The 26,957-nt window shown below is 46.4% G+C and overlaps 1 protein-coding gene across 3 annotated transcripts in view; it reads left to right on the forward strand.

Moving 5' to 3' along the window:
• The window catches only part of mylka (myosin, light chain kinase a), a 132,782-nt gene that overhangs the window by 22,715 nt on the left and 83,110 nt on the right, over positions 1 to 26,957 (forward strand). Inside the window, exons 8-19 of one of the 3 annotated variants that reach the window (XM_042002376.1) lie at positions 8,348 to 8,369; positions 8,628 to 8,709; positions 9,170 to 9,243; positions 12,109 to 12,209; positions 12,554 to 12,763; positions 12,842 to 12,967; positions 16,188 to 16,343; positions 24,016 to 24,138; positions 24,807 to 25,004; positions 25,311 to 25,518; positions 25,593 to 25,637; positions 26,842 to 26,940. In XM_042002376.1, the coding sequence (XP_041858310.1) occupies positions 8,348 to 8,369; positions 8,628 to 8,709; positions 9,170 to 9,243; positions 12,109 to 12,209; positions 12,554 to 12,763; positions 12,842 to 12,967; positions 16,188 to 16,343; positions 24,016 to 24,138; positions 24,807 to 25,004; positions 25,311 to 25,518; positions 25,593 to 25,637; positions 26,842 to 26,940 (1,444 nt within the window). The remainder of the gene's footprint in view (positions 1 to 8,347; positions 8,370 to 8,627; positions 8,710 to 9,169; positions 9,244 to 12,108; positions 12,210 to 12,553; positions 12,764 to 12,841; positions 12,968 to 16,187; positions 16,344 to 24,015; positions 24,139 to 24,806; positions 25,005 to 25,310; positions 25,519 to 25,592; positions 25,638 to 26,841; positions 26,941 to 26,957) is intronic. The other 2 variants (XM_042002377.1, XM_042002378.1) reach the window with 2 other exon arrangements.

Genomic DNA, 26,957 nt, shown 5'->3' on the forward strand with positions numbered 1-26,957 from the left:
TTACTAAAACTAACCATTATAACAGACAGCGTTGTAGTAGATTTGAATGAATGACCACATCCAGCAGGTTGATCTGGGAGGCTCAGGTAACCTGGATATTTAAGGGAAGAGATCTGGTGTGTGTGCCGTCTGTTGCTTTAGGAAGACCAGCAACAGAATTGAAACCATCTGGACTGTGACTTGAATGAATGAAATTATAATGCTAGTTATGCAGTATTAAAATAACTAAATGCTTCCTAATTCCTAATGTTTCCTACCTGAGCTGCCACCTTATCGTGGTGGAGTTTGCGTGTCCTGATGATCCTAGTGCCTATGTTGTCGGGGGCTTTATGCCCCTGGTAGGGTCACCCGTGCAAACAGGTGTCTAGGGGAGGGACCAGACGAAGCGCGGCTCAAAACACATCTATCATGATAACAATTCATGGCCCCAGGTTTCCCTTGCCCGGTTGTGGGTCACCGGGGCCCCCTCTCTGGAACCAGGTCTGGAGGTGGGGCACGGAGGCAAGCGCTTGATAGCTGGGCCTTTGCCCATGGGGCTCAGTCGGGCTTAGCCCGAAAGTCTGCCATGGGTTCCCCATCCCATGGGCTCACCACCTGCTGGAGGGGCCATAGGGGTCGGGTGCAGTGTGAGCTGGGCGGCTGCCAGAGGTGGGGACCCTGGCGGTCTGATCCTCGGCTGCAGAAGCTAGCTCTAGGGACGTGGAATGTCAGCTCTCTGGCGGGGAAGGAGCCTGAGCTGGTGCGCGAGGTTGAGCGGTTCCGGCTAGATATAGTTGGACTCACCTCGACGCACGACTTGGGCTCGGGCTCGGGCTCTGGAAGCACTGTCCTTGAGAGGGGCAGGATCCCCTTCCATTCTGGAGTTGCTCCCGGTGAGAGGTGCCGAGCAGGTGTGGGCATGCTCATTGCCCCCTGACTTGGCGCCTGTACGTTGGGGTTTACCCCGGTGGATGAAAGGGTAGCCTCCCTCCACCTTCTGGTGGGTGGATGGGTCCTGACTGTTGTTTGTGCTTATGCACCAAACAGCAATTCAGAATACCCACCCTTTTTGGAGTACCTGGAGGGGGTGTTGGAGAGCACTCCTTCTTGGGACTCCCTCGCTCTGCTGGGGGACTTTAATGCCCATGTGGGCGATTACAGCAAGACCTGGAGGGGCGTGATTGGGAGGAATGGCCCTCCTGATCAGAATCCGAGTGGTGTTTTGTTGTTGGACTTCTGTTCTCGTCATGGATTGTCCATAACGAACACCTTGTTCAGGCATAAGAGTGTCCACATGTGCACTTGGCACCAGAACACTCTAGGCTGCAGTTCGATGATCGACTTTGTAGTCTTGGACACTCGGGTGAAGAGAGGGGCGGAGCTGTCAACTGATCACCACCTGGTGGTGAGTTGGCTCAGATGGTGGGGGAGGATGCCGGTCAGGCCTGGCAGACCCAAGCGTGTTGTGAGGGTCTACTGGGAACATCTGGCAGAGTCCCCTGTCAGAGTTTTTACTCCCATCCCTGGCCATGTCCTGGGTGAGGCGGGGGACATTGAGTTCGAGTGGGCTGTGGCCGCAAGGTCATTGGTGCCTGTCGTGGCGGTAACCCGCGAACTCGTTGTTGGACACCAGCAGTAAGGGATGCTGTCAAGCTGAAAAAGGAGTCCTATCGGGCCTTTTTGGCCTGTGGGACTCCAGAGGCAGCTGATGGGTATCGGCGGGCTAAGCAGAGCACAGCTTCGGCGGTCGCTAAGGCAAAATCTCGGGCATGGGAGGAGTTTGGAGAGGCCATAGAGAATGACTTCCGGACAGCTTTGAGGAGATTCTGGTTCACCATTCGGCAGCTCAGGAGGGGAAAGAAGTGCTCCGTCAGTGGGGATAGGGGGCTACTGACCTCAACTTGGGACGTTGTAAGGCGGTGGAGTGAATACTTTGAGGACCTTCTCAATCCTACCAACACGTCTTTTCATTTTTTTTGCTACCTTAAGAAGCACAACTGCTAAATGACTGTACCGCTGCAACACCTAAATTTCCCAGCTTGGGATGAATAAAGTACTTCTATTCTATTCTATTCTATTCCGAAGAGGAAGCAGAGTCTTGGGACCCTGGTGTTGGCTCTCCTATCTCTGGGGCTGAGGTTGCTGAGGTGGTTAAAAAACTCCTCAGTGGCAAGGCCCCGGGGCCCAAGCAGTGTGGTTTTCGTCCCAGTTGTGGAACAATGGACCAGCTCTACACACTCTTTAGGGTTTTGGAGGGGACATGGGAGTTCGCTGAACCAGTCTACATGTGCTTTGTGGACTTGGAGAAGACATTCGACCGTGTCCCCCGGGGACTCCTGTGAGGGGTACTCCGGGAATATGGAGTGCCGGACCTGCTTGTACGAGCTGTCCGGTCCCTGTACGACCGGTGCCAGAGCTTGGTCCGCATCGCCGGCGGTAAATCAAAGTGGTTTCCAATGAGGGTTGGACTCCACCAAGGCTGCCCTCTGTCACCGATTCTGTTCATAACTTTTATGGACAGAATTTCTAGGTGCAGCCGAGGTATTGAGGGGATCCGGTTCGGTGGCCTCAGGATTGGGTCTCTGCTCATTGCGGATGATGTGGTTCTGTTGGCTTCATCGGGCCGTGATCTTCAGCTCTCACTGGAGCGATTCGCAGCCGAGTGTGAAGCGGTTGGGATGAGAATCAGCAACCTCCAAGTCCGAGACCATGGTCCTCAGCCAGAAAAGGGTGGAGTGCTTTCTCTGGGTCTGCAATAGGGTCCTGCCCCAAGTGGAGGACTTGACGTATCTCGGGGTCTTGTTCATGAGTGAGGGAAGGATGGAGCGGGTGATTGACAGGTGGATGTGGAGAAGTTTCTGAGGATCTTTGGTGACATGCCGAACTTCCTCAGCTTCTTCAGGAAGTCCAGCCGCTGCTGAGCTCTCTTCACCAGCTGTGTGGTGTTGAGTGTCCAGGTGAGGTCCTCACTGATGTGGACCCAGATATTTAAAGCTGCTCACCCTCTCCACTTCCAGCCCGCGGATAAGCAGTGGCTGGTGAGGGTTCCTCTCCTTCCTCATGTCCACTACCATCTCCTTGGTCTTGTCCGTGCTGAGGGTGAGGTGTCCTCACACCATGTCAGCAGAGAGGACTCCTCCCTCCTGTAGGCTGCTTCGTCCCGCCAGCGATGCATCCTATCACAGCGGTGTCGTCCGCAAACTTCAGGATGGCGTTGTCCTGGTGGGAGGCCACACAGTCATGGGTGAACAGGGTGTAGAGCAGGGGTATTAAAAAAAGACCTGGAGTAAGACCTACAACAAATAAAAACTTTCTCCTCCTCATGTTATGACTATGAAACTGATTTGTGCCTCATGGATAAGAAGGTTTTTTGAGGGGCTGCATGATGGGCCCTCCCATACTCTCTCTTTTCTACTCTAAATATTTTACAAATCTTCTATTTATTCGCTGGCATTGTCACTGTTGCTCTGTCAAGTGAAGTTGGCGATCAGATATTGTGACCTAGATCCTCTCTTATAGTTTGGACTCTTCTAACAGAATATCTGATATTGTGGACAGCTGTGAGAGAATCAGAGGGGCTTCATAACAGAAGCAGGACCAGCCCAAATAAGCAACTACACTCAGAAAAAAACAAGCCCTAAAACCCACAACTGACGAGACTTGACAGAAAAACCAACTCAAAGTTGCTGATAACGGGCAGATTTAGCAACTCTGCTGCCTCTGTCCAACGCAGTCGTCTTTATCCCTGACTTGTTTGATCCAGGTGCAGTTTACTTCATTGCTGGGAGCCTCACACACTGATTGGCTGAGTCCACCACGTGGTGTGGCTTACCTCACGTGCAAGTGGTCCGCGTGTTTCCGGACCACTACCATAAAGACTGTAAAAGTTGCGCCTGTTAAAATGAAAGCACCCGGTCAAATTTTATATTTTAACTCTGGCTCTTTTTGGGGAGGGGGGCCATGGTAGTGGTCTTAAAGCAGGATGGGGGCCACGAGAGTGGTCTTAAAGCAGGATGGGAACCACGGTAGTGGTCTTAAAGAAGGATGGGGACCATGGTAGTGGTCTTAAAGCAGGATGGGGGCCACGAGAGTGGTCTTAAAGCAGGATGGGAACCACGGTAGTGGTCTTAAAGAAGGATGGGGACCATGGTAGTGGTCTTAAAGCAGGATGGGGGCCACGAGAGTGGTCTTAAAGCAGGATGGGAACCACGGTAGTGGTCTTAAAGAAGGATGGGGACCATGGTAGTGGTCTTAAAGAAGGATGGGGGACCACGGTAGTGGTCTTAAAGAAGGATGGGTGACCACGGTAGTGGTCTTAAGGAAGGACGGGGGACCACGGTAGTGGTCTTAAAGCAGGATGGGGACCATGGTAGTGGTCTTAAACCAGTATGGACCAGTTCTCTGGTTGAGGGACAGGTTGAATATGGAGGTGAGAATGTCAGCCAGCTCGGTGGAACATGCTCTGAGGGCTCGTCCAGGGATGCTGTCTGGCCCTGCTGCTTTGTGGGGTTGATCTTCCTCAGAGCTTTGTTTACCTGGGCTGGTGAGACGACCGGTTGAGGGGAAGCGGTTGGTGCTGTCCAGCTGTCTGAGAGCCTCCTCTCTGTGTGGGGGTGGAGGTCAGTGTTGAGGTCATCAGGCAGACTGTCTGTGGTACTGATGCTGCTGGAGCTGCTCCTGTAGTCTGTGATGTGCTGCAGACCTTTCACATGCTGGACTCAGCAGTGGACTCGAAGCGTCCAGCTTCTCTCTGTCCTGCCTCTCGGCCGCTCTGATGACCTTCCTCAGTCATACGTTGCAGCTCTCATTGCCAGATTTGCAGTGGAGCGAGCACGCAGCATAAGACGTACCTGATTGTTTATCCAGGGCTTCTGGTTGGGAAACTTCCTGACTTATATGGTGGGCGCGATGTTATCCACACAGGTCCTGATGTACCCAGTCCCATAGTCACATAATCCTGTACACTGACAGAAGAGTCCTTCAGACTGGCTGCAGCTTTAAACACCTCCCAGTCTGTAGTAGCAAACAGTCCTGCAGCGGGTCCTCGGTTTCAGATGTCCAGAGCTTCACCTGTTTGCTGACTGGATTTGATTGTTTGAGTCTTTGTCTGTACGCCGAGCAATAACTGTAGTATTTTGTGGTGTTTGTTTAAACATGTTGGCACTCAGATGTTCAGAAGAGTTCTCCTATATATATAATATATGTTCGTGTGTATATTTAATGAATATAAATATATATAAATAGGCAAGGCAGTTTATTTGTACAGCATATTTCATGTACAGGACAATTCAAAGTGCTTTACATAAAACAAAGACATTACAGATATTTAGAATAGTAAAAGGCATCAACACATAATCAACACATAATCACAATAAAATAATAAATTACATTAAAATGATTAAAATCAAGATAAGTTAAAAAAAAGTTAACATGCAGATTTCATGCATAGGCTCATGAGAAAAGAAATGTTTTTAACCTGGATTTAAAAATGTCTACATTTGGTGAAAGTTTAATCTCCACTGGCAGTTTGTTCCACTTGTTTGCAGCATAACAGCTAAATGCTGCTCCTCCATGTTTAGTCTGGACTCTGGTCTGGACTAGTTGACCAGAGTCTTTGGATCTAAGAGCTCTGCTAGGTTTATATTCTCTGAACATATCACAGATGTATTCTGGGCCTAAACTATTCTGGGATGTAAACAAGCAGAAGGGTTTTAAAATCTATTCTGTGACTGACTGGAAACCAGTGTAAAGATTTCTAAACTGGTGTGATGTGTTCAGATCTCTTAGTCCTGGTTAAAACTCTAGCAGCAGCATTCTGGATGAGCTGCAGATGTTTAATGCTCTATTTAGGAAGTCCTGTTAAAAGACCTTTACATATGGCGTTACATCGCTGCCAAATACCTTGATGAGCGTATTTATCAATTCAGCAGCACATTTCTTAATGGAGAGAGCGCATTGCACTGATTGCAGGAGTTTTTAATTACTCGCGGGGCCATGAACGCAGCACAGCGAGCGTAAAACACGCCCCCCCCACACTGACCAGTACGCTCTCTCTGTTCAGCGGGAAATGGAAATGAAAATCCTGGCCAATCAGATTAATCAGAAGGTTACCGCCCCCGACTGACAAATACACCCGCTGAACAGAGAGAGCGAGCAGAGTTTTCTGACGAGAGCGTACTGGTGAGTGTGGGGGGGGGCGTGTTTTATGCTCGCTGTGCTGCGTTCACGGCCCTGCGAGTAATTAAAAACTCCTGCGATCAGAGCAATGCGCTCGCTCGATTAAGAAATGCGCTGCTGAATTAATAAATACGCTCACCAGGATATTTGGTACGCTCATCAAGGTATTTGGCAGCGATGTAACGCCATAATTACAGTAATCCAGCCTACTGGAGATGAATGCATGGATGAGTTTCTCCTGGTCTTTCTGGGAGACTAAACTTTTAATTCTGTTGATGTTTCTGAGCTGGTAAAAAGCTTTGATGTGGCTGCTGAAAGTCAGGTCTGAGTCTAGCAACACTCCCAGGTTACGAACTTGGTTGGTGGTTTTAAGAGCCCGAGTCTCCAGATGTTTACCAATGCTGATCCTCTTCTCTTTGCTACCAAACAGAATAATCTCAGTTTTGTCTTCATTTAATTGTAGAAAATTCTCCCTCATCCAGGTGTTTATTTGCTCCAGACACTGACACAATAAGTCTATTGGACTGCAGTCATCTGGTGACAGAGACACATAAAGTTGTGTATCATCTGCATAACTTTGATAAATAATGCTATAGTTCTGTAATATTTGACCCAAAGGGAGCATATACAAGTTGAACAGAAGAGGTCCAAGGACTGACCCCTGGGGGACTCCACAAGTCATGGCCACTCGCTCGGATTCATAGCTGCCGATCGTAACAAAATAACTCCGGCCTTCTAAATAGGACCTGAACCAGTTAAGGACCGCTCCAGAAAGTCCAACCCAGTTTTCCAGCCTGTGCAGCAGGATTCTGTGATCTACAGTATCAAACGCAGCACTGAGATCCAACAGAACCAGGACTGATACTAGACCAGAACCAGGACTGATACTAGACCAGAACCAGTATTCAACCTAATGTCATTTACCACTGTGACCAGAGCTGTTTCAGGGCTGTGATGAGGTCGGAAGCCGGACTGAAATTTATCAAGATTTCCACTTTCATTTAAAAAGTCATGAAGCTGGTGAAATACAACTTTTTCAATAATCTTGGAAATAAAAGAGAGGTTAGAGACAGGTCTATAGTTGTTCATTATAGAGGCGTCTAGAGTCCTTTTCTTTAGGAGGCTTAATAGCAGCTATCTTTAGTGACTTGGGAAAAATGCCTGATGCCAGTGAGCTGTTAACTATCAGTAGGAGACCACTTTCTACTGAGGTAAAAACTGTTTTTAAAAAGTCGGATGGTATCATGTCCAGAGTGCATGTTGTTGATTTCAAATGCCAAACTGTTTCTTGTAGGATTCTTAAATCGACCATGTTGAACTGTGACATAACAAAATTATTTCCGGGTTTTAGACACAGACTAATTTTCTTGTTTGACTGTGTGGAGTTAATATTTTGCCTAATTGTTTTAATTTTTTGGTTAAAAAAGTTGGTAAATTGGTTTTATTTCTCAGTGGAAAGGAGCTCTGGGCTTATCTGTTTAGGAGGATTTGTAAGTTTTTCAATCATAGCAAACAGAGTGCAAGAATTGTTGACATTCCTGTTAATCATTTCAGATAAATGCAGCTCTCTGGCCTTCACAGCTCATTGTTATAGTTACACAGGCTTTGTTTCTACAGCTCAGAGTCAATTTGAAGTTTATTTTTCCGCCATTTCCGCTCAGTTTTTCTGCTTTTTCTTTTTAGGCTGGTAACCACAGTGGTGTTTCTCCATGGTGTTTTCTGTTTGATCAAAGTGCTCTTGATTCTTATCGGTGCAACAGCATCCATTACATTCAAGACTTTCAGATTGAAATGATCCAGGAGTCCATCAACTGACTCTGCTCTGGTTGTTGGTAACATAGCTATGTCCTCCACAAACTTAGCACTTTTCATTAATGTTCCTCTTCCTAACCGAGGAGCAGGTTGGTTGGACATTCTGAGTGATCAGTAAATCAAACAAAATACAAAAATGGTCAGACAAGGTCGAGTCAGTGACCGCAACAGAAGAAATATCAACACCCTGAAATAACCAGGTCCAGAATATGACCTCGAATGTGGGTCGGTTCTTTTACATGCTGCCACAGGGCTCCCCCTCCTCATCCTCCTATGTAGTATAATAATGTGTGTGTGTGTGTTAATAAATAAAGCTGCTGTAGTTTCCCTGTCTGGGATCAATAAAGCATGTCTGATTCTGATCTGGTTTATCTCCTAGGTGTTCCTGATGCCTCGTCCAGGTGAGATCTTCATCACGCCTTAAACTTGTGTGAAAAATGGATTTAGTCTTTTAAAGTCTGACCCAAAGATGGGGCTCTTCAATGTGGATCATCTGAAACAGATCCAGAAGTTTGTGATCTTCTGGCATCAGAATCTTTTTCCTAGATGGCTGCTCGCTTTTCTGCATGACAATGTGCAAACATGAGATCCATCATCAGTCCAGCTGAACATGAGCACACATCTAAACCTCTTCCACTTTACAACGTGTCCTTCCACAGCAGCGTCCAGCTACCTGAGGGTCACCAGACCAGAACCAGGAACCAGACAGTGGACACAGCTGCTCAGGTGATGCTTGTTCAGGTGATTTTTATAGGAACCCAGTTAAGCTGTATGATGACCGGTAAATGACCAGTAAACACAATAACACAGCAGCAGTGGTGCTTTAAACATTTTCACTGCTTAAAGTTGCTTTAAGTGGCTTTAAGTGACTGATGACTAGAGGAAGTTACACAAAGGTTGGTGTAAGGAAGTCGGTGTCTTCGGATTTTCAGTGAGATCCATTGGTACCACCACAGGAAAATAATGAACTTGGCAAGCTTAAAGGCTGACGCCATCTTTTATTTACAATGAAATGTGGATGTTAATCCAGAAACATTCTGTTAGATTTATTTAATCACCTTCAAATCTGAATGAGAAGGAAAGATAAAACATCCATTCTTATTTTATCTCCATGTGGTCTAACAGAAGGAAACTAGAAGCTAACAGAGAAGAATAACATTTGTCATTTTACTGTCACCTAAAATAAAGTGTCTGTCTGCAGGTCCCGTCAGCCAGTCCTGATCCAGTTCAGACCGGTTCAGTCCAGCAGCTGGCAGTGGCATGGGACAGCAGCCGGTTAGAACGAAATTAAACCTCCTTAAACACCAAGATCATTTTAGCCAGGATAACTCGCACAGTTATTCAATGATCAGGTTAACTCAGAACTAACCCCTCAGACCAGGTTTTGTTGATGCAGTTGGCCTTCATGTTTTTACTGAAGGTTTAAGTTTGCTGATGTTGTGAGAGCTGATATTAATCTTATTTATTAAATTAACTAATGTCATGTTAGCTAATTTTCTAAGTGGTATTAACTAAGTTGATTATGTTAGCTACAGGTCTGTGTTAGCTGATGTCAAGCTAACAAAGTGTTGATGTTCGCCTATAAGTTACATTATTTAAGCTAATTGTGTTAGCTAACAGTTTGGTATTGTTTATTTAGCTAATTATGTTAGCTAACAGTTTGGTATTGTTTATTTAGCTAATTATGTTAGCTAATAGTTTGGTATTGTTTATTTAGCTAATTATGTTAGCTAACAGTTTGGTATTGTTTATTTAGCTAATTATGTTAGCTAACAGTTTGGTATTGTTTATTTAGCTAATTATGTTAGCTAACAGTTTGGTATTGTTTATTTAGCTAATTATGTTAGCTAACAGTTTGGTATTGTTTATTTAGCTAATTATGTTAGCTAACAGTTTGGTATTGTTTATTTAGCTAATTATGTTAGCTAACAGTTTGGTATTGTTTATTTAGCCAATTATGTTAGCTAACAGTTTGGTATTGTTTATTTAGCTAATTATGTTAGCTAACAGTTTGGTATTGTTTATTTAGCTAATTATGTTAGCTAACAGTTTGGTATTGTTTATTTAGCTAATTATGTTAGCTAACAGTTTGGTATTGTTTATTTAGCTATTATGTTAGCTAACAGTTTGGTATTGTTTATTTAGCTAATTATGTTAGCTAACAGTTTGGTGTTGTTTATTTAGCTAATTATGTTAGCTAACAGTTTGGTATTGTTTATTTAGCTATTATGTTAGCTAACAGTTTGGTATTGTTTATTTAGCTAATTATGTTAGCTAACAGTTTGGTATTGTTTATTTAGCTAATTATGTTAGCTAACAGTTTGGTATTGTTTATTTAGCTAATTATGTTGGCTGACATGTTAGGTGATAAGTTAGTCAAGTGTTAGCTGTTACACTAGCAATAATGTTACTTTATTTTCATTAGGCTAATTATGTTAGCTGACAGTTTAGGTAGTGTTAATTTAGCTAATTATGTTGGCTGATATTAGGTGATTAGTTATCCAAGTGCTGATGTTTTATTAGCCAGTATGTTATTTATTTATTTATTTTATTTTTTCTTAATTTAGGTAATTATATTTGCTGACGTGTTCAGGGATGTTAAGGTAGCTAAGGAGTTGGCAGATGTTTTATTAGTCAAAATATGTGATCAGTGGTTCCTGAGGTCCAGGAACCCCCAAGGGGGTCCCCAGAGAGCCCAGGAGGTCCCTGGGGGTTTGAACATTAGGAGTCATTGTGATTAATGTCCACAAATTGTTCCTATTTTAAGGAAAAATAAAAAAAATAAATAAGGCTCTTCATTTAACTTGGCTTTATCAAAGGACAGGACTGACCCAGGATACATTATTTATGGTGAGAATCTCACTTTTGAAAGCCTAAAACCAGCATGGTTTCAGCACAGGGGTGGAGCAGGGCACAGTGGCTTTTAGGGGTCTCAGAGGAAAATAGGTTGGGAACCGCTGTGTTAGAAGATGTAAATTACTTTTATCTGATGTTCAGTGTAACAAAAACCTTCAAATAATATGGTTTATTTTATTAATCCTACTTTAGAAATTAGCCTCTGCATGTTAACCGTCTCTAGATTGCTTGGGAGCACTAGGCTGCCATGTTTTAGTGCCCAGGGAGCAGTTGGGTATCTTTATCACCATTCCATTTAAAATGGATATGCTTTTTCATTTTCAGAACAAAGCTGCAGTTTTTACTCATAAATAAACTGAATAATCATCCAAACTGCATTTTCTTCTTCAAGACTGCTCATTTTCTAATGTAATTAAAATTATAAAGGAAGTTTAAGATTGAATTTTCAAAAGGTGCCCCAGTAAAATATGTACCAAAATTTCATTTCAAATGTCAAATTTGAAAGTTAAAATGCATTAGCAGAATGATTTTTCATTTCCTTCCACTTCCTTATTCCTTATCTGGCTGTATATTAAACTACAGGGAAAAGCACAAGATATGTTTAACTTTGTAAATAATAGGCAGCTGCAGGTATGACATTAATGTCCTTCACTAAGCCTGGCATGGCAACAGCCTCATCCTTGTTCGTCCCCGGGATGGATCTGGAAGGGGGAGCTGCTGCAGAGGAGGACAAGACCTTGATGCACTCTGGTAGAGCCTGTGGTGACCTGGAATAGGCCAGTCTGAAACTCCTCAAGGGCTGAAGCATTTGCTGGGAGAAGGAAACAACAAAAAGGCTCACATTCACTAACACCCTTATTTTCATACATTCAGTGGCTCCTTTAATGGATCCCCCAGTCCAGCCAGTAGTCCCATCCAACAGCTCTGTTACTTATTGTGTTCATTCAGTTATGTGTTAAAATGGAGGGCGGATAGTGTGGGAGTTTTAACAGTCTGAATTACACACAAATAATTTCTCATTACTTTCCCTCCAAAGTTATATGAACAGACGTGATTTATACAGTAAATTCTAAGACTTGAGGACCTTTAACTCAGTTCCTCTGGACCCAAGCCCACCTCTGTACTGGACTACCACTCCTTTATTTTGCTCTCAAAAGAAGCCATCTCCCCCATTTACAGGGTTAGATCACCTCTCTGTGACAGAAACGTCTGAATGGATTAAAGTTTTGGTTCAGTCTGTGATCTTTACTTTGACGTGTGTCAAAAGGATCCTGTGTGTTTCAGGCCTTTGAGGAGGTCCACATCAGTGTCCGGTCTGCGGTTCGAGGCTGTTCCTCTGGATCAGGAGGCCATCGAGGGAGCACAGGTCACATTCACCTGCCAAGGTTGTCAACACGTCGCTTTAATTCAAAATGTATAATAATATAATATAATATAAGCTTTTCGTTTTATAACCTTGTAATTTAAGATTTTGCATTCAGAACACAAACATCTGATTAAACATGAGGAATATTTTAGCATCAATGTGCTGATTAAATCAGTGAGCTGTAACCGAACTGGACTAAAATTGACTGAACTGGACCGTATCAGGTTGGACTAGACCTTGTGAAGTCTCTCCAGGTGACTTTCGTGATGAATTGTAGCCATAAAGGTGAAAGTGAATCGGACTGAACCGAAGGTAAACGGAGATGTTGCAGTTCTGCTGATCTCATGTTTCATCCACCGTCAGTCTCAGCTGTTGCTGTTTCCATGGTTACCTGGCTGAGAGACGGGGACCCTGTGGGGACTGGACCAGGTCTGGAGCAGAGACAGGACGGGACCCGTCTGACTCTGACCATGGAGAGGGTGAGACAGACGGACCAGGGGACGTACAAGTGTCAGCTGAGCACTGCTGATGGACAACCTGTAGAGTCGGCAACATGGACGCTGCGTGTCCACAGTAAGACTCATCTGTCTTTCTGTCTGTCTGTTTTATTGTCTTTGAGTAACACCTGTCCCCCCACGTGTCCCTGCTCAGGTGCGTCCAGGCCTCCGGTCTTCATCAGCCTGCTGCAGGACTGCAGCGTAGCAGAGGGTCAGAGAATCAGCCTGCAGGTCCGCGTGGAGGGAAGACCTGCTCCTTGTGTCAGCTGGCGGTTCAACGGTGAGTCCGCTGAGTCTCGGTTAGTCCTGGTTCTGGTTCTGAGCAGCAGCTGGATCCACCTGTAGCTCAATCTGAGTGTGTTGACCTGAAGCCTCCAGCAGGGGGCAGCACACACCCTGATCCCACAGCAAAGTCCGAGCCCAACTCAAACTTTATTCAAACCCAACACATCCACATCTTTCAGTTTTTCTCAGATTTCCTCCTGTGTGTGTGTGTGTGTGTGTGTGTGTGTGTGTGTGTGTGTGTGTGTGTGTGTGTGTGTGTGTTTATCTGAGGCTGTCATCAACTAACACAAATATAAACACAAACAACGTGCACGTGAGTGTGCACGAATGAAGTTGGTGAAACTAAGCAGAATGAACGTGTGGAGAAAAACTACCGACCAGACTAGAAGATCCTGGTAAACTGGTTCATAAAAACAGGAATGAAAATTAAAACCTCAGAAGAGGAGGAGGAGGAGGAAGAGGAGGAGGAGGAGGAGGAGGAGGAGGAAGAGGAGGGGGGGTATGAGAGGAGGTCTACACTGTAAAACATTAACCAGGAATTCAGCCAAATCGGCTGAAGTTTGGTTTTCTAAAAAACAAACGTTTTAACCCATAAAGATGAAACGAGACAGATTTTTAAAATAATCTGAAAACAAAAAGACGTTTTTAGTTTTTCCTTTAATAAGAATTCATTTGATCTTTAAACTTTGAGGAGGATAAAGAACTGAGCTGGTTTTCCTTCAGGAAGGAAGATTTATTATTATATTCTAAATAAAACCTTCTCAGTCTGGACCAACGTCTTCCAGGTTCTTCTCACAGTCTGACTCCCAGACCAGGACCAGACCAGCAGGTCTGGAGGACTGACGTCCACATAGCTTCAGTTTCTCTGATGGAAACGGTTCTCGGAGAACATCAGGCTGGGTTCATGTTGCAGATACCAGGAAGGACCGATCCCGGCTGAGCATGAAGCTGGTTTTCTTCTGTGACCAGGTCCGGCTGTTAGCACGTTGGATGCTTCTTCATGATGTCACTTCCTGTCTGTTTAAACAGGTCCAGACTCTGGGATCTAAGAGCAGAAACAGCTGTTTGTCTTCTTCTTCTTCTTCTGTGTGACACATCTGAGAGGAAAGTCAGTAAAACCAACGGCTCGTGTTTTACAGCGAGCTGCTCGGCCGGTGGATGAACAGGTCGGCTCTGAGAGCACAAAGCCTTATAAAGACAAAACACGCTGCTGCAGCCGCCCCACACACACACACACACACACACACACACACACACACACACACACACAGAGAAAGCGTGAGGCCAACCCAACAAGGGCATGCAGAGGCAGCTGCAGTCCATCACGGTGAGGGGCTCCTCTGCAGCTTCTCCTCCTCCACGTCCTGATGTCTGAAACATGATGGACAGACCTGCTGTCTGTGGGTTAGATGCTGTTCACAGAAACGTCCTTCAGGGACTCCAGTTTGGTCCTTTTCAGATCTGTTAGACCTGCAGACGGAGAACTGATGAGTTTCAAATAAAAATGAGAAAATATTGATTCTAGCTTCGATAATTAGGAAAGTCCTCTTCATCAGGTCCACCTTCTAGTACCGGGTCGTCCTCTTCATCAGGTCCACCTTCTAGTACCGGGTCGTCCTCTTCATCAGGTCCACCTTCTAGTACCGGGTCGTCCTCTTCATCAGGACCTCCTTCTAGTACCGGGTCGTCCTCTTCATCAGGACCTCCTTCTAGTACCGGGTCGTCCTCTTCATCGAGTCCACCTTCTAGTACCGGGTCGTCCTCTTCATCGAGTCCACCTTCTAGTACCGGGTCGTCCTCTTCATCAGGACCGCCTTCTAGTACCGGGTCGTCCTCTTCATCAGGTCCGCCTTCTAGTACCGGGTCGTCCTCTTCATCTAGTACCGGGTCGTCCTCTTCATCACGTCCGCCTTCTAGTACCGGGTCATCCTCTTCATCGGGTCCGCCTTCTAGTACCGGGTCGTCCTCTTCATCAGGTCCGCCTTCTAGTACCGGGTCGTCCTCTTCATCTAGTACCGGGTCATCCTCTTCATCACGTCCGCCTTCTAGTACCGGGTCGTCCTCTTCATCGGGTCCTCCTTCTAGTACCGGGTCGTCCTCTTCATCGGGTCCTCCTTCTAGTACCGGGTCGTCCTCTTCATCAGGTCCTCCTTCTAGTACCGGGTCGTCCTCTTCATCAGGTCCGCCTTCTAGTACCGGGTCGTCCTCTTCATCTAGTACCGGGTCATCCTCTTCATCACGTCCGCCTTCTAGTACCGGGTCGTCCTCTTCATCGGGTCCTCCTTCTAGTACCGGGTCGTCCTCTTCATCGGGTCCTCCTTCTAGTACCGGGTCGTCCTCTTCATCAGGTCCTCCTTCTAGTACCGGGTCGTCCTCTTCATCGGGACCGCCTTCTAGTACCGGGTCGTCCTCTTCATCGGGTCCTCCTTCTAGTACCGGGTCGTCCTCTTCATCAGGACCGCCTTCTAGTATCGGGTCGTCCTCTTCATCAGGTCCGCCTTCTAGTACCGGGTCGTCCTCTTCATCAGGTCCGCCTTCTAGTACCGGGTCGTCCTCTTCATCACGTCCGCCTTCTAGTACCGGGTCGTCCTCTTCATCGGGTCCTCCTTCTAGTACTGGGTCGTCCTCTTCATCGGGTCCTCCTTCTAGTACCGGGTCGTCCTCTTCATCGGGTCCTCCTTCTAGTACCGGGTCGTCCTCTTCATCAGGTCCTCCTTCTAGTACCGGGTCGGACCTTTTTAATCCTGGTGTGATAGATGAAGCGGGTGGTGGAAACCTTCCTCAGAGGTTTTCTCCGTCGCTACGTGTTCTGAAAAAAAAACTGGGACGTTATGTAGAATTCCCAAAAGTTTAAATCTGGAATAATCTCATTAGTTTGAACTTTATTTTACATGACAATTTTTTGTATTTATCTATAAACTGCTGCAGGAACGTCTGGAGTTACTAGAGTATCCAGTAAGATGATTCTAGAAGATTCTCCAACCAGCAGTTTAACTGGTGATGGGTGAGGGTGTCAGCATTTGGTATAACAGCAGCGTCCACCAAAGGTTCAGCCTTTCCATCCAGGATGGGTCGTGTCTCAGTAAATGAGATCCTGGTTTTCTGTCCTTCTCAGAATTAAACTGGTTTCAGATCCACAGAAATGTTCTGACCTACAGAAAACCTCTCTGTTTGTGTTAAAATAATGATGATGATGTCTCCTCATCTTCCTTCAGAGCACCCTGTCCTGGCTAAGGCTCGATCTTCATATGTTGGGGGCGTGGCCACACTGACCATACAGGAAGCATCGCGGCGTGATGACGGTGTGTACGTATGCGTGGCGGAGAACATCCACGGCCAAGCTGAGAGCAGCGTCCGAGTCCACGTCAAAGGTCAGAGGTCACTCAGATGTATCCATCAATAATCGTAGAGCTATGTGTACGTGAGGAAACCTGGACTTAATATTAATATTCGTATAACTTAATTACAGTTTTGTATGAAACATGAAACAAAGTCATTTTTCAGCTCGAGTTTGTTGAAGTCAGACCAGCAGATTATTGGAGATAAATAGAATAAAAGTAAAATAACAGCTGCTTTATGCTGCACGTTGAGCCGCCATCTTTCTCCTGCTCTGGATTTTACATTTTACTTATTTCCTCAGTTATTCGTGGGTTTTGTCTCCGCCTCTCTGTCCAGTGAAGGTGTGTGTGTATCTGTGTGTGTGGGTGGGATGGCGGGTTAATGCGGTGCAGCACTGCCCACATGCTGCAACCATGCAGCACCGCCCACATGCTGCACCGCCCACATGCAGCACCGCCCACATGCTGCAACCATGCAGCACCGCCCACATGCTGCAACCATGCAGCACCGCCCACATGCAGCAACCATGCAGCACCGCCCACATGCAGCACCACCCACATGCAGCAACCATGCAGCACCGCCCACATGCAGCACCGCCCACATGCTGCGACCATGCAGCACCGCCCACATGCTGCGACCATGCAGCACCGCCCACATGCAGCACCGCCCACATGCTGCAACCATGCAGCACCGCCCACATGCTGCGACCATGCAGCACCGCCCACATGCAGCACCGCCCACATGCTGCAACCATGCAGCACCGCCCACATGCTGCGACCATGCAGCACCGTCCACATGCAGCACCGCCCACATGCTGCAACCATGCAGCACCGCCCACATGCTGCTGCATCTCCACTGGAAGCAGGAGGAAGCTCACAGCGACTGGCCAGTGGCCTACCGTAGGGTAGCACTAACTTAGTTACTTTATTTGAAGAGTAACGCATTAGAGTATTAGTTACTGACAGATTTAACCATTCGTGTACACTCCACTAGAGAAAATGGCCGAGGACTGTTCCATTCAGTCTTCAATGATCACCCGATACTCCAGCTTCCTCTGATGAGTCAATAAATATAATTACCGAGTCTGCGTCAGAGATAAATGGTAAATGGTAAATGGTCTGTACTTATATAGCGCTTTTATCCAAAGCGCTTTACATATACGTCACATTCACCCATTCACACACACATTCACACACTGATGGCGGAAGCTGCCATGCAGGGAGCTATCCACGAACCAGCAACCCTTAGGTTACAGGACGACCACTCTACCCATTGAGCCATGCCGCCCACAACAGAGATAACCAGGAAAAGAAAATGATTCGGCTTTAGTTTATATATTAAATTAAGATATCATTTTATACATGTTTTTATAGAGTAGATTAATATAAAATAAAGTAAAATGAGATAATATAAAAAGCAGAAAGCATCTATTATCATGTTTTTTTTATTTATACATCAGCAAGTTTAAACTCAGTTAAGTTGTCTCAGGAAAGAGTTTTGGAATATAAACCTGAAACCTAAACCCAGAATATAAAACAGAAAGGTTGTTGACATCCTGTTTCCATAGAGACAAAGGTAGAAGATCTTTAATGACCTGCTGCTGGTCTCCCCCAGTCTGGAATGTCATTTAGGGAAGAGGCTGCAGAATCCCATTTGTCAGAGTGGACAGTGAACGCAGCAGCAGCCAGCCAATCACTGAGCGGCCCGGTGACCAGAAATTAACGTTAGCTCTTTATAAGGACAGTCAGAGAGGAGGGAGGAAATCCCCGACGGAAAACAGAGTGAAATATCATCAGATTCCCACAGACTGACCCAGCGGACCCTCTGAGCCCACCATCACATGTCCATGTGTGGAAAACTGGCTTCATCCTGCTGCCCCACACCAAGCAGCCTCTAACGTAGACTTCACTGCTTCTATATCCCCATACCTAAACTTCATCTACATTATATTTATTTATTTTAAAGGGGCGTGTAGACGGGCATACCACGTGTAAATATACCAGAATCAGCCAGAAGGCAACTTTCCATCTGTAGCTGCTGTCATGTCAGATTCTAACAGACACGGTCAAAACAACAAGGTCTTACAATGTCCACACATCTGATTCTTCTTCAGCTGTAGTTTGAGACAAGTTTAAAGCTTTTAAAGCTGCTTCGTTTCTTATGATCTCCTGCCTGATAACACCTGTTTACTGGCTGTTTACTAGCTGTTTACTGGCTGTTTACTGGCTGAGGTTGTACACCCAGGGGGTCATTTTAGTTAAGCGACCACATTCAGCGCAGTATGATCTCAGTAAAATAACCCATAAATTATAATGTTTCACTTTATTTCAGTGAAAACAAGTAAAAGTTTATTATCCAGATGTTTATAACAACCTGAAATTTCTGGGAAAAATAAATCAAGTTTCAACTATATTTGACCTCATTCACACATTTATTCTTACCCAGTGTGGGGGACACGGCTCCCAGCGCTCCGATGACCACTGCCTTCACCTTCCAGGCTTCCTCCAGATCTTCCTTGAGTCCGTGGTATTTCTCCAGGTTCTCGTGTTGCTTTTTTCCGGATCTTTCCATCGGTCGGGATGCTACATCCATCACTAGGGCTTCCACTGCTGCTTATCCATGATCACAATGTCCGGTTGGTTGGCCACAACCATGTTGTGGGTCTGTATCTGGAAGTCCCACAGGATCTAAGTCCTCTCATTCTCCACCACCTTGGGAGGTGTTTCCATTGTGACCTAGGGGTCTCCAGTCCATATTCTGAACAGATGTTTCTGGACACGATGCTGGCTACTTGGTTATGGCGTTCCATGTGTTCTTTGCCTGCCAGTATCTTACACCCTGCTGTGAGGTGCTGGATTGTTTCAGGGGCCTCTTTGCACAGCCTGAACCTGTCTGGTGTGGTAGACCTGGGCCTTGACTGCCCTGGTACTCAAGACTTGCTCCTGTGCTGCCATGGTTACCGCCTCTGTGCTGTCTTCAGTCCAGCCCTCTCTAGCCATCGGTAGGACTTGTTCATATCCACCACTCTCTGTCGGTGGTACATCTCATGCAGGGCTTGTCCTTCATGATGGTTCCTCCATTTCGTTCTCTTCCACTGGAGTCGTGGACTGCGGAGCTGGAGGCGACACTGGAAACGTGGAGCTGACAGCGACGGCGCAAGGTGAGGTTGTCTGGAGATTTGCCTCCTTCTGGCTATCGCCGCAGTCTATGCAGACCCATGAGACATGGCTCTATCCAGAGGTGTCCAGATTGCAAGGTAAAACGGTCGTCTTGTAACCCGAGGGTTGCCGGTTCGATCCTTGGCCAAGTTGAGTTCACGTCAAGGTGTCCTTGGCCAAGACACCAAACCCCTAATTGCTCCTGATGGGTTGTGGTTGAGCGCCTTGCATGGTAGCTTCCTCCATCAGTGTGTGAATGTGTGTGTGAATGTGTGTGTGATGTGAAGCGCTTTGAAAATATGGACCATTTACCATATATATATATATATATATATATATATATATATATATATATATGTGTGTGTGTGTATGTGTGTGTGTGTTTATATACTTTTTACTTCTATCCACTGTTCTCCTGTTTTTCTGCCCCCTCCGGTCAGGTCCAGCAAGATTCCATGAATTCCATAATTCAATATACATAAGTTTGAAAAGTAAAAAATATAAATAATTAAAATGAGATTATTGAGAGCAGCCTTATACCCATAAAGCTCCTCTTGGGAAAACAAATTTGTTCGGCACAACACAGCAGCCAGATCATCATTCTGCCACCACCGTGCTGGACAGGACAAGTATAGAAAACTAAACTCTAACAGCTGAACCTCGGTGTGGCTGTGAAGTCTGCAGGAAAAAGCCTGGCTGCCAGTTCCTCTGGTGGTGGGCTGAATCTGAACGGGTCCCCAAGACGTCGTTTCCTCACACAGCATCAAGCCAGATTCATTACTTTTAATACTTTATGCTAAGAAATGAGGGAGTTTATGTTTGTGTTGGGACACCTGATAGAACGTTGTTCTTGATTTCTCAGCTCCTGGTGTACTCAACACCTCGTGAACAAGGCCACTCTCAAAGTCCCTCCCTTGATCACTATGCATCGTCTAGGGCAAACCTTAGTGGACTAAATACTTCTCCAGCAACACTTTGCCAATGTGGAGGCGTTAGCTGGACAGGCTTGAGCGTAGTGGTTGCAGTGATCAGTAATAATAAAGACATTTCCTGTATTCTTCGAATCTGGTTCAGTGGACAGAAAGACCATTTACATGAGGTCTTATGGTCCATCACTTTGCAGATGAGACAGTGGTGCAGCTTTCTTCGGTAGAGCTTTCTTTTTAAACATCACACACACTTGCAGTACTCTTCATCCTCTGACTTCTTCCCAGGCCAGCACAATCTGTGTTTGATGAGACCAGATGTCCAGACCCAGATGAGCTGAGTACTGGTGTTTACATGAGTTACTGGGTCAGAACCACGATCGTTCTAACCTTGAATGATGTTTGAAATGTAAATTATGATTTGAGATGATTTGTTAATCTGATAAACCAAAGAAAACTCATTACATGTTGATGGTGAGATGATTTCATGGTAGAATAATTAACAGTCTGTCACCTTGAATCTGATGTCAGGAACTGGTCTCATGAAGTGGTTTCCGGTTCAGGTTTTTCCACCTTACAGCATCCTGGAAACATCTGGGAAGTGAGGAGACCAGTTGCTGGAGTTCTAGGAGAGAAATGTTGTCCCATTCTGGTCTGATGCAGGATTCTAGCTGCTCTACAGTCCTGGACCTTGGTTGCTGGATTCCTGCTTCCATGATGCTCCAGATGTTGTGTACTGGTGAAAGGTCTGGACTGCAGGCAGGCCAGTTCAGCAGCCGGACTCTTCTCCTGTGAAGCCATGCTGCTGTGATGGATGCAGGATGTGGTTCAGCATCGTCTTGCTGAAATCTGCAAGGTCTTCCCTGAACGAACAGCTTCTCAGACGAGTTGTTTACATCAGATTCAACATGAGCTCGATGGATGGATCCGTCCACTAATCCATCTTTCCACTGAACCAACAGATGAAGGAAAATATTAAGATGCTTTCAGCAAATGAATAATAGAATCTGGATCCTCAGGTGGATTTTCAGGTGGATCCTCAGGTGGCTCCTCAGGTGGATCCTAAGGTGGATCCTCAGGTGGATCCTCAGGTGGATTCTCAGGTGGATCCTCAGGTGGATTCTCAGGTGGATCCTCAGGTGGCTCCCTAGGTGGCTCCTCAGGTGGATCCTCAGGTGGATTCTCAGGTGGATCCTAAGGTGGATCCTCAGGTGGATTCTCAGGTGGATCCTCAGGTGGATCCTCAGGTGGATCCTCAGGTGGCTCCTCAGGTGGATCCTAAGGTGGATCCTCAGGTGGATTCTCAGGTGGATCCTCAGGTGGATCCTCAGGTGGCTCCTCAGGTGGATCCTCAGGTGGCTCCTCAGGTGGATCCTAAGGTGGATCTTCTGAACCACAGACTCAACATCAAACCTGAGCTGACAGTCAAAAACAACCAAGATATTTACATGAATCCACAATCTGGATATCTTCACCATGAATTCCTCTCCCTGTCTGGTTGCGTCTAAAATCAGTGGTCATGTCTTTAGTTTTTAAAAATTCAAGTCGAGATGACAAACTGTGAAGAGGCAGGACCAGGTTCAGACTCTGAGCCCTGAAGAAGGTTTGAAAGGACAGTGTCATCAGAAAACTTCACAATAATCCTCTAAAGTTCTACAGCTGTCAGTGTACATGACAATACACAACCATGCGGTGCACCAGACAATGTCCTGGACATTCGTCCATTCACAGAAACCTGCTGGACCCTCTGTGTTAGGAGCACCTGGTCTGGAAGACAGAATTAGAGGCCGACCCCTCCATTAAATTGTGGGCTGTATTTTGTTAAAAGCCACTGAAAAGTCAGCAAATAAAAGTCTTGCGGGGCAAGTTTCCATCTATCCAAGACACGATGATGTCTTTTAGGATCTTTTCAAAGTTCTTCATTAAGAGAGACGTCAGTGCCTCCGTCTAAAATCATTTAACTGATGTCTTCCAGATGGTGTGAGTTTGTCCAGGGTCTGCACGCATCTGGAACAGCCTGGTAAAAACCCTGCTGAGCTGATCAGCACAATAATGACGAGCACGCTTTCCCCAGTTTGATTCTTTTAAATACGGTTGTGACACAATCCTGAGATATCAGAGTTTCATTTAGAGGCTCAAGGGATTCTTTCCAGAGAGACATTCTCCATAAAATCCAACATTTCAAAGCGGGAAAAAACTGCCAGAATCTCACTGGAGTGTCACATACACACACAACCACGCTCAGCCTCTCACGTGCACACTCATGTTCACACATGTCCACACTGAGCCAGCAGTGTGGTGAACATACATGTAGGTTAGAAAATCCACATTCCTTATAGGGACCACAGACCATCATCATCATCATCATCTTCATCATCATTATCGTCATCGTGCCATGGTTCTGGTTCAGCTGACAGATGGTGACATTTTCTTATTTTCAAAATCTGATGGGAGTCCAGATCCTCTCGATGGGATCAGAACCAGCGGTTCCAGAACCTGAGTTCACTTCATTCCACAGATCCTTCCTTTTGTTTTCTTACTCATGTATAAACAAACAAATAACTGAATTAAACCACGAGAAAAGAAAACAGCAGTAAAACGTGGAACCATTGCCATGGAGATGCTTCCTGTGGTGCTGGTCCTCCTTTGAGGGGCGTTGTCATGGAGATGCTTCCTGTGGTCCTGGTCTTCCTGTGAGGGGCGTTGCCATGGAGATGCTTCCTGTGGTCCTGGTCTTCCTGTGAGGGGCATTGCCATGGAGATGCTACCTGTGGTGCTGGTCCTCCTGTGAGGGGTGTTGCCATGGAGATGCTTCCTGTGGTGCTGGTCTTCCTGTGAGGGGCGTTGCCATGGAGATGCTTTCTGTGGGGCTGGTCCTCCTGTGAGGGGCGTTGCCATGGAGATGCTTTCTGTGGTGCTGGTCCTCCTGCGAGGGGCGTTGCCATGGAGAGGCTTCCTGTGGTGCTGGTCCTCCTGTGAGGGACGTTGCCATGGAGAGGCTTCCTGTGGTGTTGGAAGGTGTTCCTGTGATGGGCGTTGCCATGGAGATGCTTTCTGTGGTGTTGGAAGGTGTTCCTGTGATGGGCGTTGCCATGGAGATGCTTTCTGTGGTGTTGGAAGGTGTTCCTTTGACGGGCGTTGCCATGGAGATGCTTTCTGTGGTGTTGAAAGGTGTTCCTGTGATGGGCGTTGCCATGGAGATGCTTTCTGTGGTGTTGGAAGGTGTTCCTGTGATGGACGTTGCCATGGAGATGCTTTCTGTGGTGTTGGAAGGTGTTCCTGTGATGGGCGTTGCCATGGAGATGCTTTCTGTGGTGTTGGAAGGTGTTCCTGTGATGGGCGTTGCCATGGAGATGCTTTCTGTGGTGTTGGAAGGTGTTCCTGTGACAGGTGTTGCCATGGAGATGCTTTCTGTGGTGTTGGAAGGTGTTCCTGTGACAGGTGTTGCCATGGAGATGCTTTCTGTGGTGTTGGAAGGTGTTCCTGTGATGGGCGTTGCCATGGAGATGCTTTCTGTGGTGTTGGAAGGTGTTCCTGTGACAGGTGTTGCCATGGAGATGCTTTCTGTGGTGTTGGAAGGTGTTCCTGTGATGCTTGTCTTTGTGGTGTTTGTGCTGCAGGTGGTGCGGTGTCTCGGAGGTCAGAGGTCACAGCAGCAGGAGAGGCTCCCGCCTTCATCAGGAGGCTGAACCACCTGGAGGTGATGGACGGCAGCAGGGTGGCCATGACGGTGGAGCTGAGCGGTACGGGTCGGGGAGTACTGGTATTTCCTGTCTGATCTCCAGGGAGGTGGAGGAGATAAGGACAGATTTACTCTGAAGCGTCTTCATTTCCTCTCTGTTGCATAACCCTGTTCCAGGCTGTTTTTCTCCATATCAGCTGTGTGAGGACCAGGTCTGAAACATCATATCCTCAGAAGATCACAACATGTCAGACAGAATCAAATACGCCTTTTTAATTTAAACAGAGATTCTTTTTTTTATTTGTGAGTATTTTAAGATCCTGGGAAAGAAAAGCTGCAGTAAACCGACTCAGCAGACCAACAGTAGAATAACTCAAATAAAAGCTTAGTTTGAACGTGCTGGCAGGTTTTCCCAAACTTCAATCCCAGGTCCATAAAAGTCAGGTCACTGTGTAAAAAGTAAAAAAAGCAGAATCTCATCAGGCCATATTTTATTCTCAGTAGAACATTAAAAACATGTCAGATGATGAAACTGAGACATTTTACAGTTTCATGGGGAGTACACGGCCTGCCTGAGGACCATAGAGGGAATCCGCTGATTTGACCATGTTGCCACTGTGCTCTGAAACCTGCACCGTTCTCTTCTGGTGTCGGTTCTTAGGAAAGTAATCTGTGATTGATCAGGGTCTGAAGCTGATCCATTACTGATGAAGCTGATGTGGTCTGCAGGTCATCCTCCTCCTCAGGTCATGTGGCTCCATGACGGGCAGGAGGTCATGGAGTCGGAGGACTTCCACCTCCTCCGGGAGGAGAACTGCTGCACTCTGCTGATCCTGGAAGTTTTCCCTGAGGACACCGGGACCTACAGCTGCTGGGCCTGGAATCGGTACGGGGAGGACCGAACAGAAGCCCGGCTCACTGTGAAGGGTAAATAATGTCAGAGGGTTCAGATCCAATTATTCTGAACCAGAAACAGTGACAGGAGACACACTGTTCACCTGTCAATGGTACACCTGTTCATCATTTCACCTTTTGACCCATTGACTTGTTAGACATCAGGACGTGGTCTTCATGGTCTAATCTGAGGTGAATCTGAGGTGAATCTGAGCCTCAGCTGCAGTCTCTTATCTCTGTCCACAGATCTACTTCCTGGATCTTCATCATCACCATCAGAACGTTTCAAACCTTCTCAGCTCAGTTTCATGTGTATGTTTGCTTGTTGTTGTGTGGCAGAGCCTCAGGACGGCATCCAGCCCTGGTTCATCACCAAACCCAAACCAGTCAGCGCCACCGTGGGTCAACACGTCCTACTGTCCTGCGCCGTCGCTGGAGACCCATTTCCTCAGTACACCTGGACCAGAGGAGACCCGGGCCAAGCCCTGAGTTCTGGAGGAGATTACGAGCTGCTGCAGAAGGAGGATGTCATCTCGCTTCTCATCAGGTCGGCCTTCACACAGGAAGTTAAACAAACATAAAAAAAACATCATGTGACTCCTCTTTTTTGATCTTTTTCAGACCGGTTAAAAAACATCATGCAGGAGAGTACCTGATCCACCTGAGGTAACCTGAACATCCACACAGTGATCATCAATAACAGCTGATAATGAAATAATCCTCCATGGTCTCCAATACGGAGAAAAAGAGAGGATTAATCTGACGCCACCCACCCCTCCCCCACCCATCTATCCCATAATCCACCATCCGCCTGCTAATACACAGCAGCCTGATCATTTAATTTGAGATCTTCTGATGCATTGATTCAGACTTTATAGTTGCGTTCCCATGGCAACCACTGCGTTGCCACCAAGCGGCAACCTCCGGCGGTAAAATGTGAAGACTATGTGGAAGTGTAAAAATCTGCAGTTCCCCCCTCGTCCACTAGGTGCTCCAAAACAAAGTTAATCCCCATAGACTCCCATGTTAAAAAGACCAACTTCACACAGAAATAACCATGTTTAAAGTCTGGTACAAAAATACATTTTAGGATTAAAAGGTCAAGTTTACCTTCATGACAACTGTGAGAGTTGTGAATGTTTTTTTCTAACTCATGCATTTGGATGTTATTTAATCTTGAAATTTGGCATAATTAGGGGCGTGTCCTTTTGATTGACATGTATCCAATATCCGCAGAAAGAAGGGAGAGTGCAGCACAACCGCGGTTTTTAGCCGGCTAACAGCGCGCCTTAGCTTTAGCCCGCCTACCTTCATTAGCCGGTTAGCTCATGTTAGGTCGGAGTTGGCTCAGTTAGCTCTTAGCTACAGGCAGTTCAGAGTTTGATAGACGTCAATCATCCACCCCCACGCTCACAGCTTCACCTCTTTGCCCGTTTTTGGATTTTCCATGAGCAACGGCAGGCGTGACGCTGCCAAGATGGTGATGGTAGGAACCGCTCAACGAGCTTAACTTTTGCTCTTCAGAAACGTCATGGAGCCTCCGCCCATCTTTTAGACACACTGTATGATTGCCAGAAAGCTCCAGCGTTGAATCAGAAGGTGCAGGAGGTGTCTGTGGTGATTGGTTGGAGAAAATCGGACTGGAGGTGGTGGACTGAGAAACAGTTCTGATCTGATCACTGATGCAAAACCGGATCAGGACAAGTTCATTCGTACAATTCCGTCCGGTTTATTATAATCCAAAACCGAACTATGACATCAGAGTACAACATGTGAACAGAACCTGGTACTGATGGGATGCTGAAGTTCTGTTGTGTGTGTGTGTGTGTGTGTGTGTGTGTGTGTGTGTGTGTGTGTGTGTGTGTGTCAGAAACCAGGTGGGGGAGTGCAGCGCTGTGGCTCACCTGTCCGTCACAGGAGGAAGAGATGAAGACAGGAGGGGAAGAAGAGGACCAGCAGGAGACAGCAGGTGAGGATGAAGAAGAG

Source organism: Melanotaenia boesemani, chromosome 12 (assembly GCF_017639745.1).
Source record: "Melanotaenia boesemani isolate fMelBoe1 chromosome 12, fMelBoe1.pri, whole genome shotgun sequence".
In the NCBI taxonomy this organism is placed as follows: Eukaryota; Metazoa; Chordata; class Actinopteri; order Atheriniformes; family Melanotaeniidae; genus Melanotaenia; species Melanotaenia boesemani.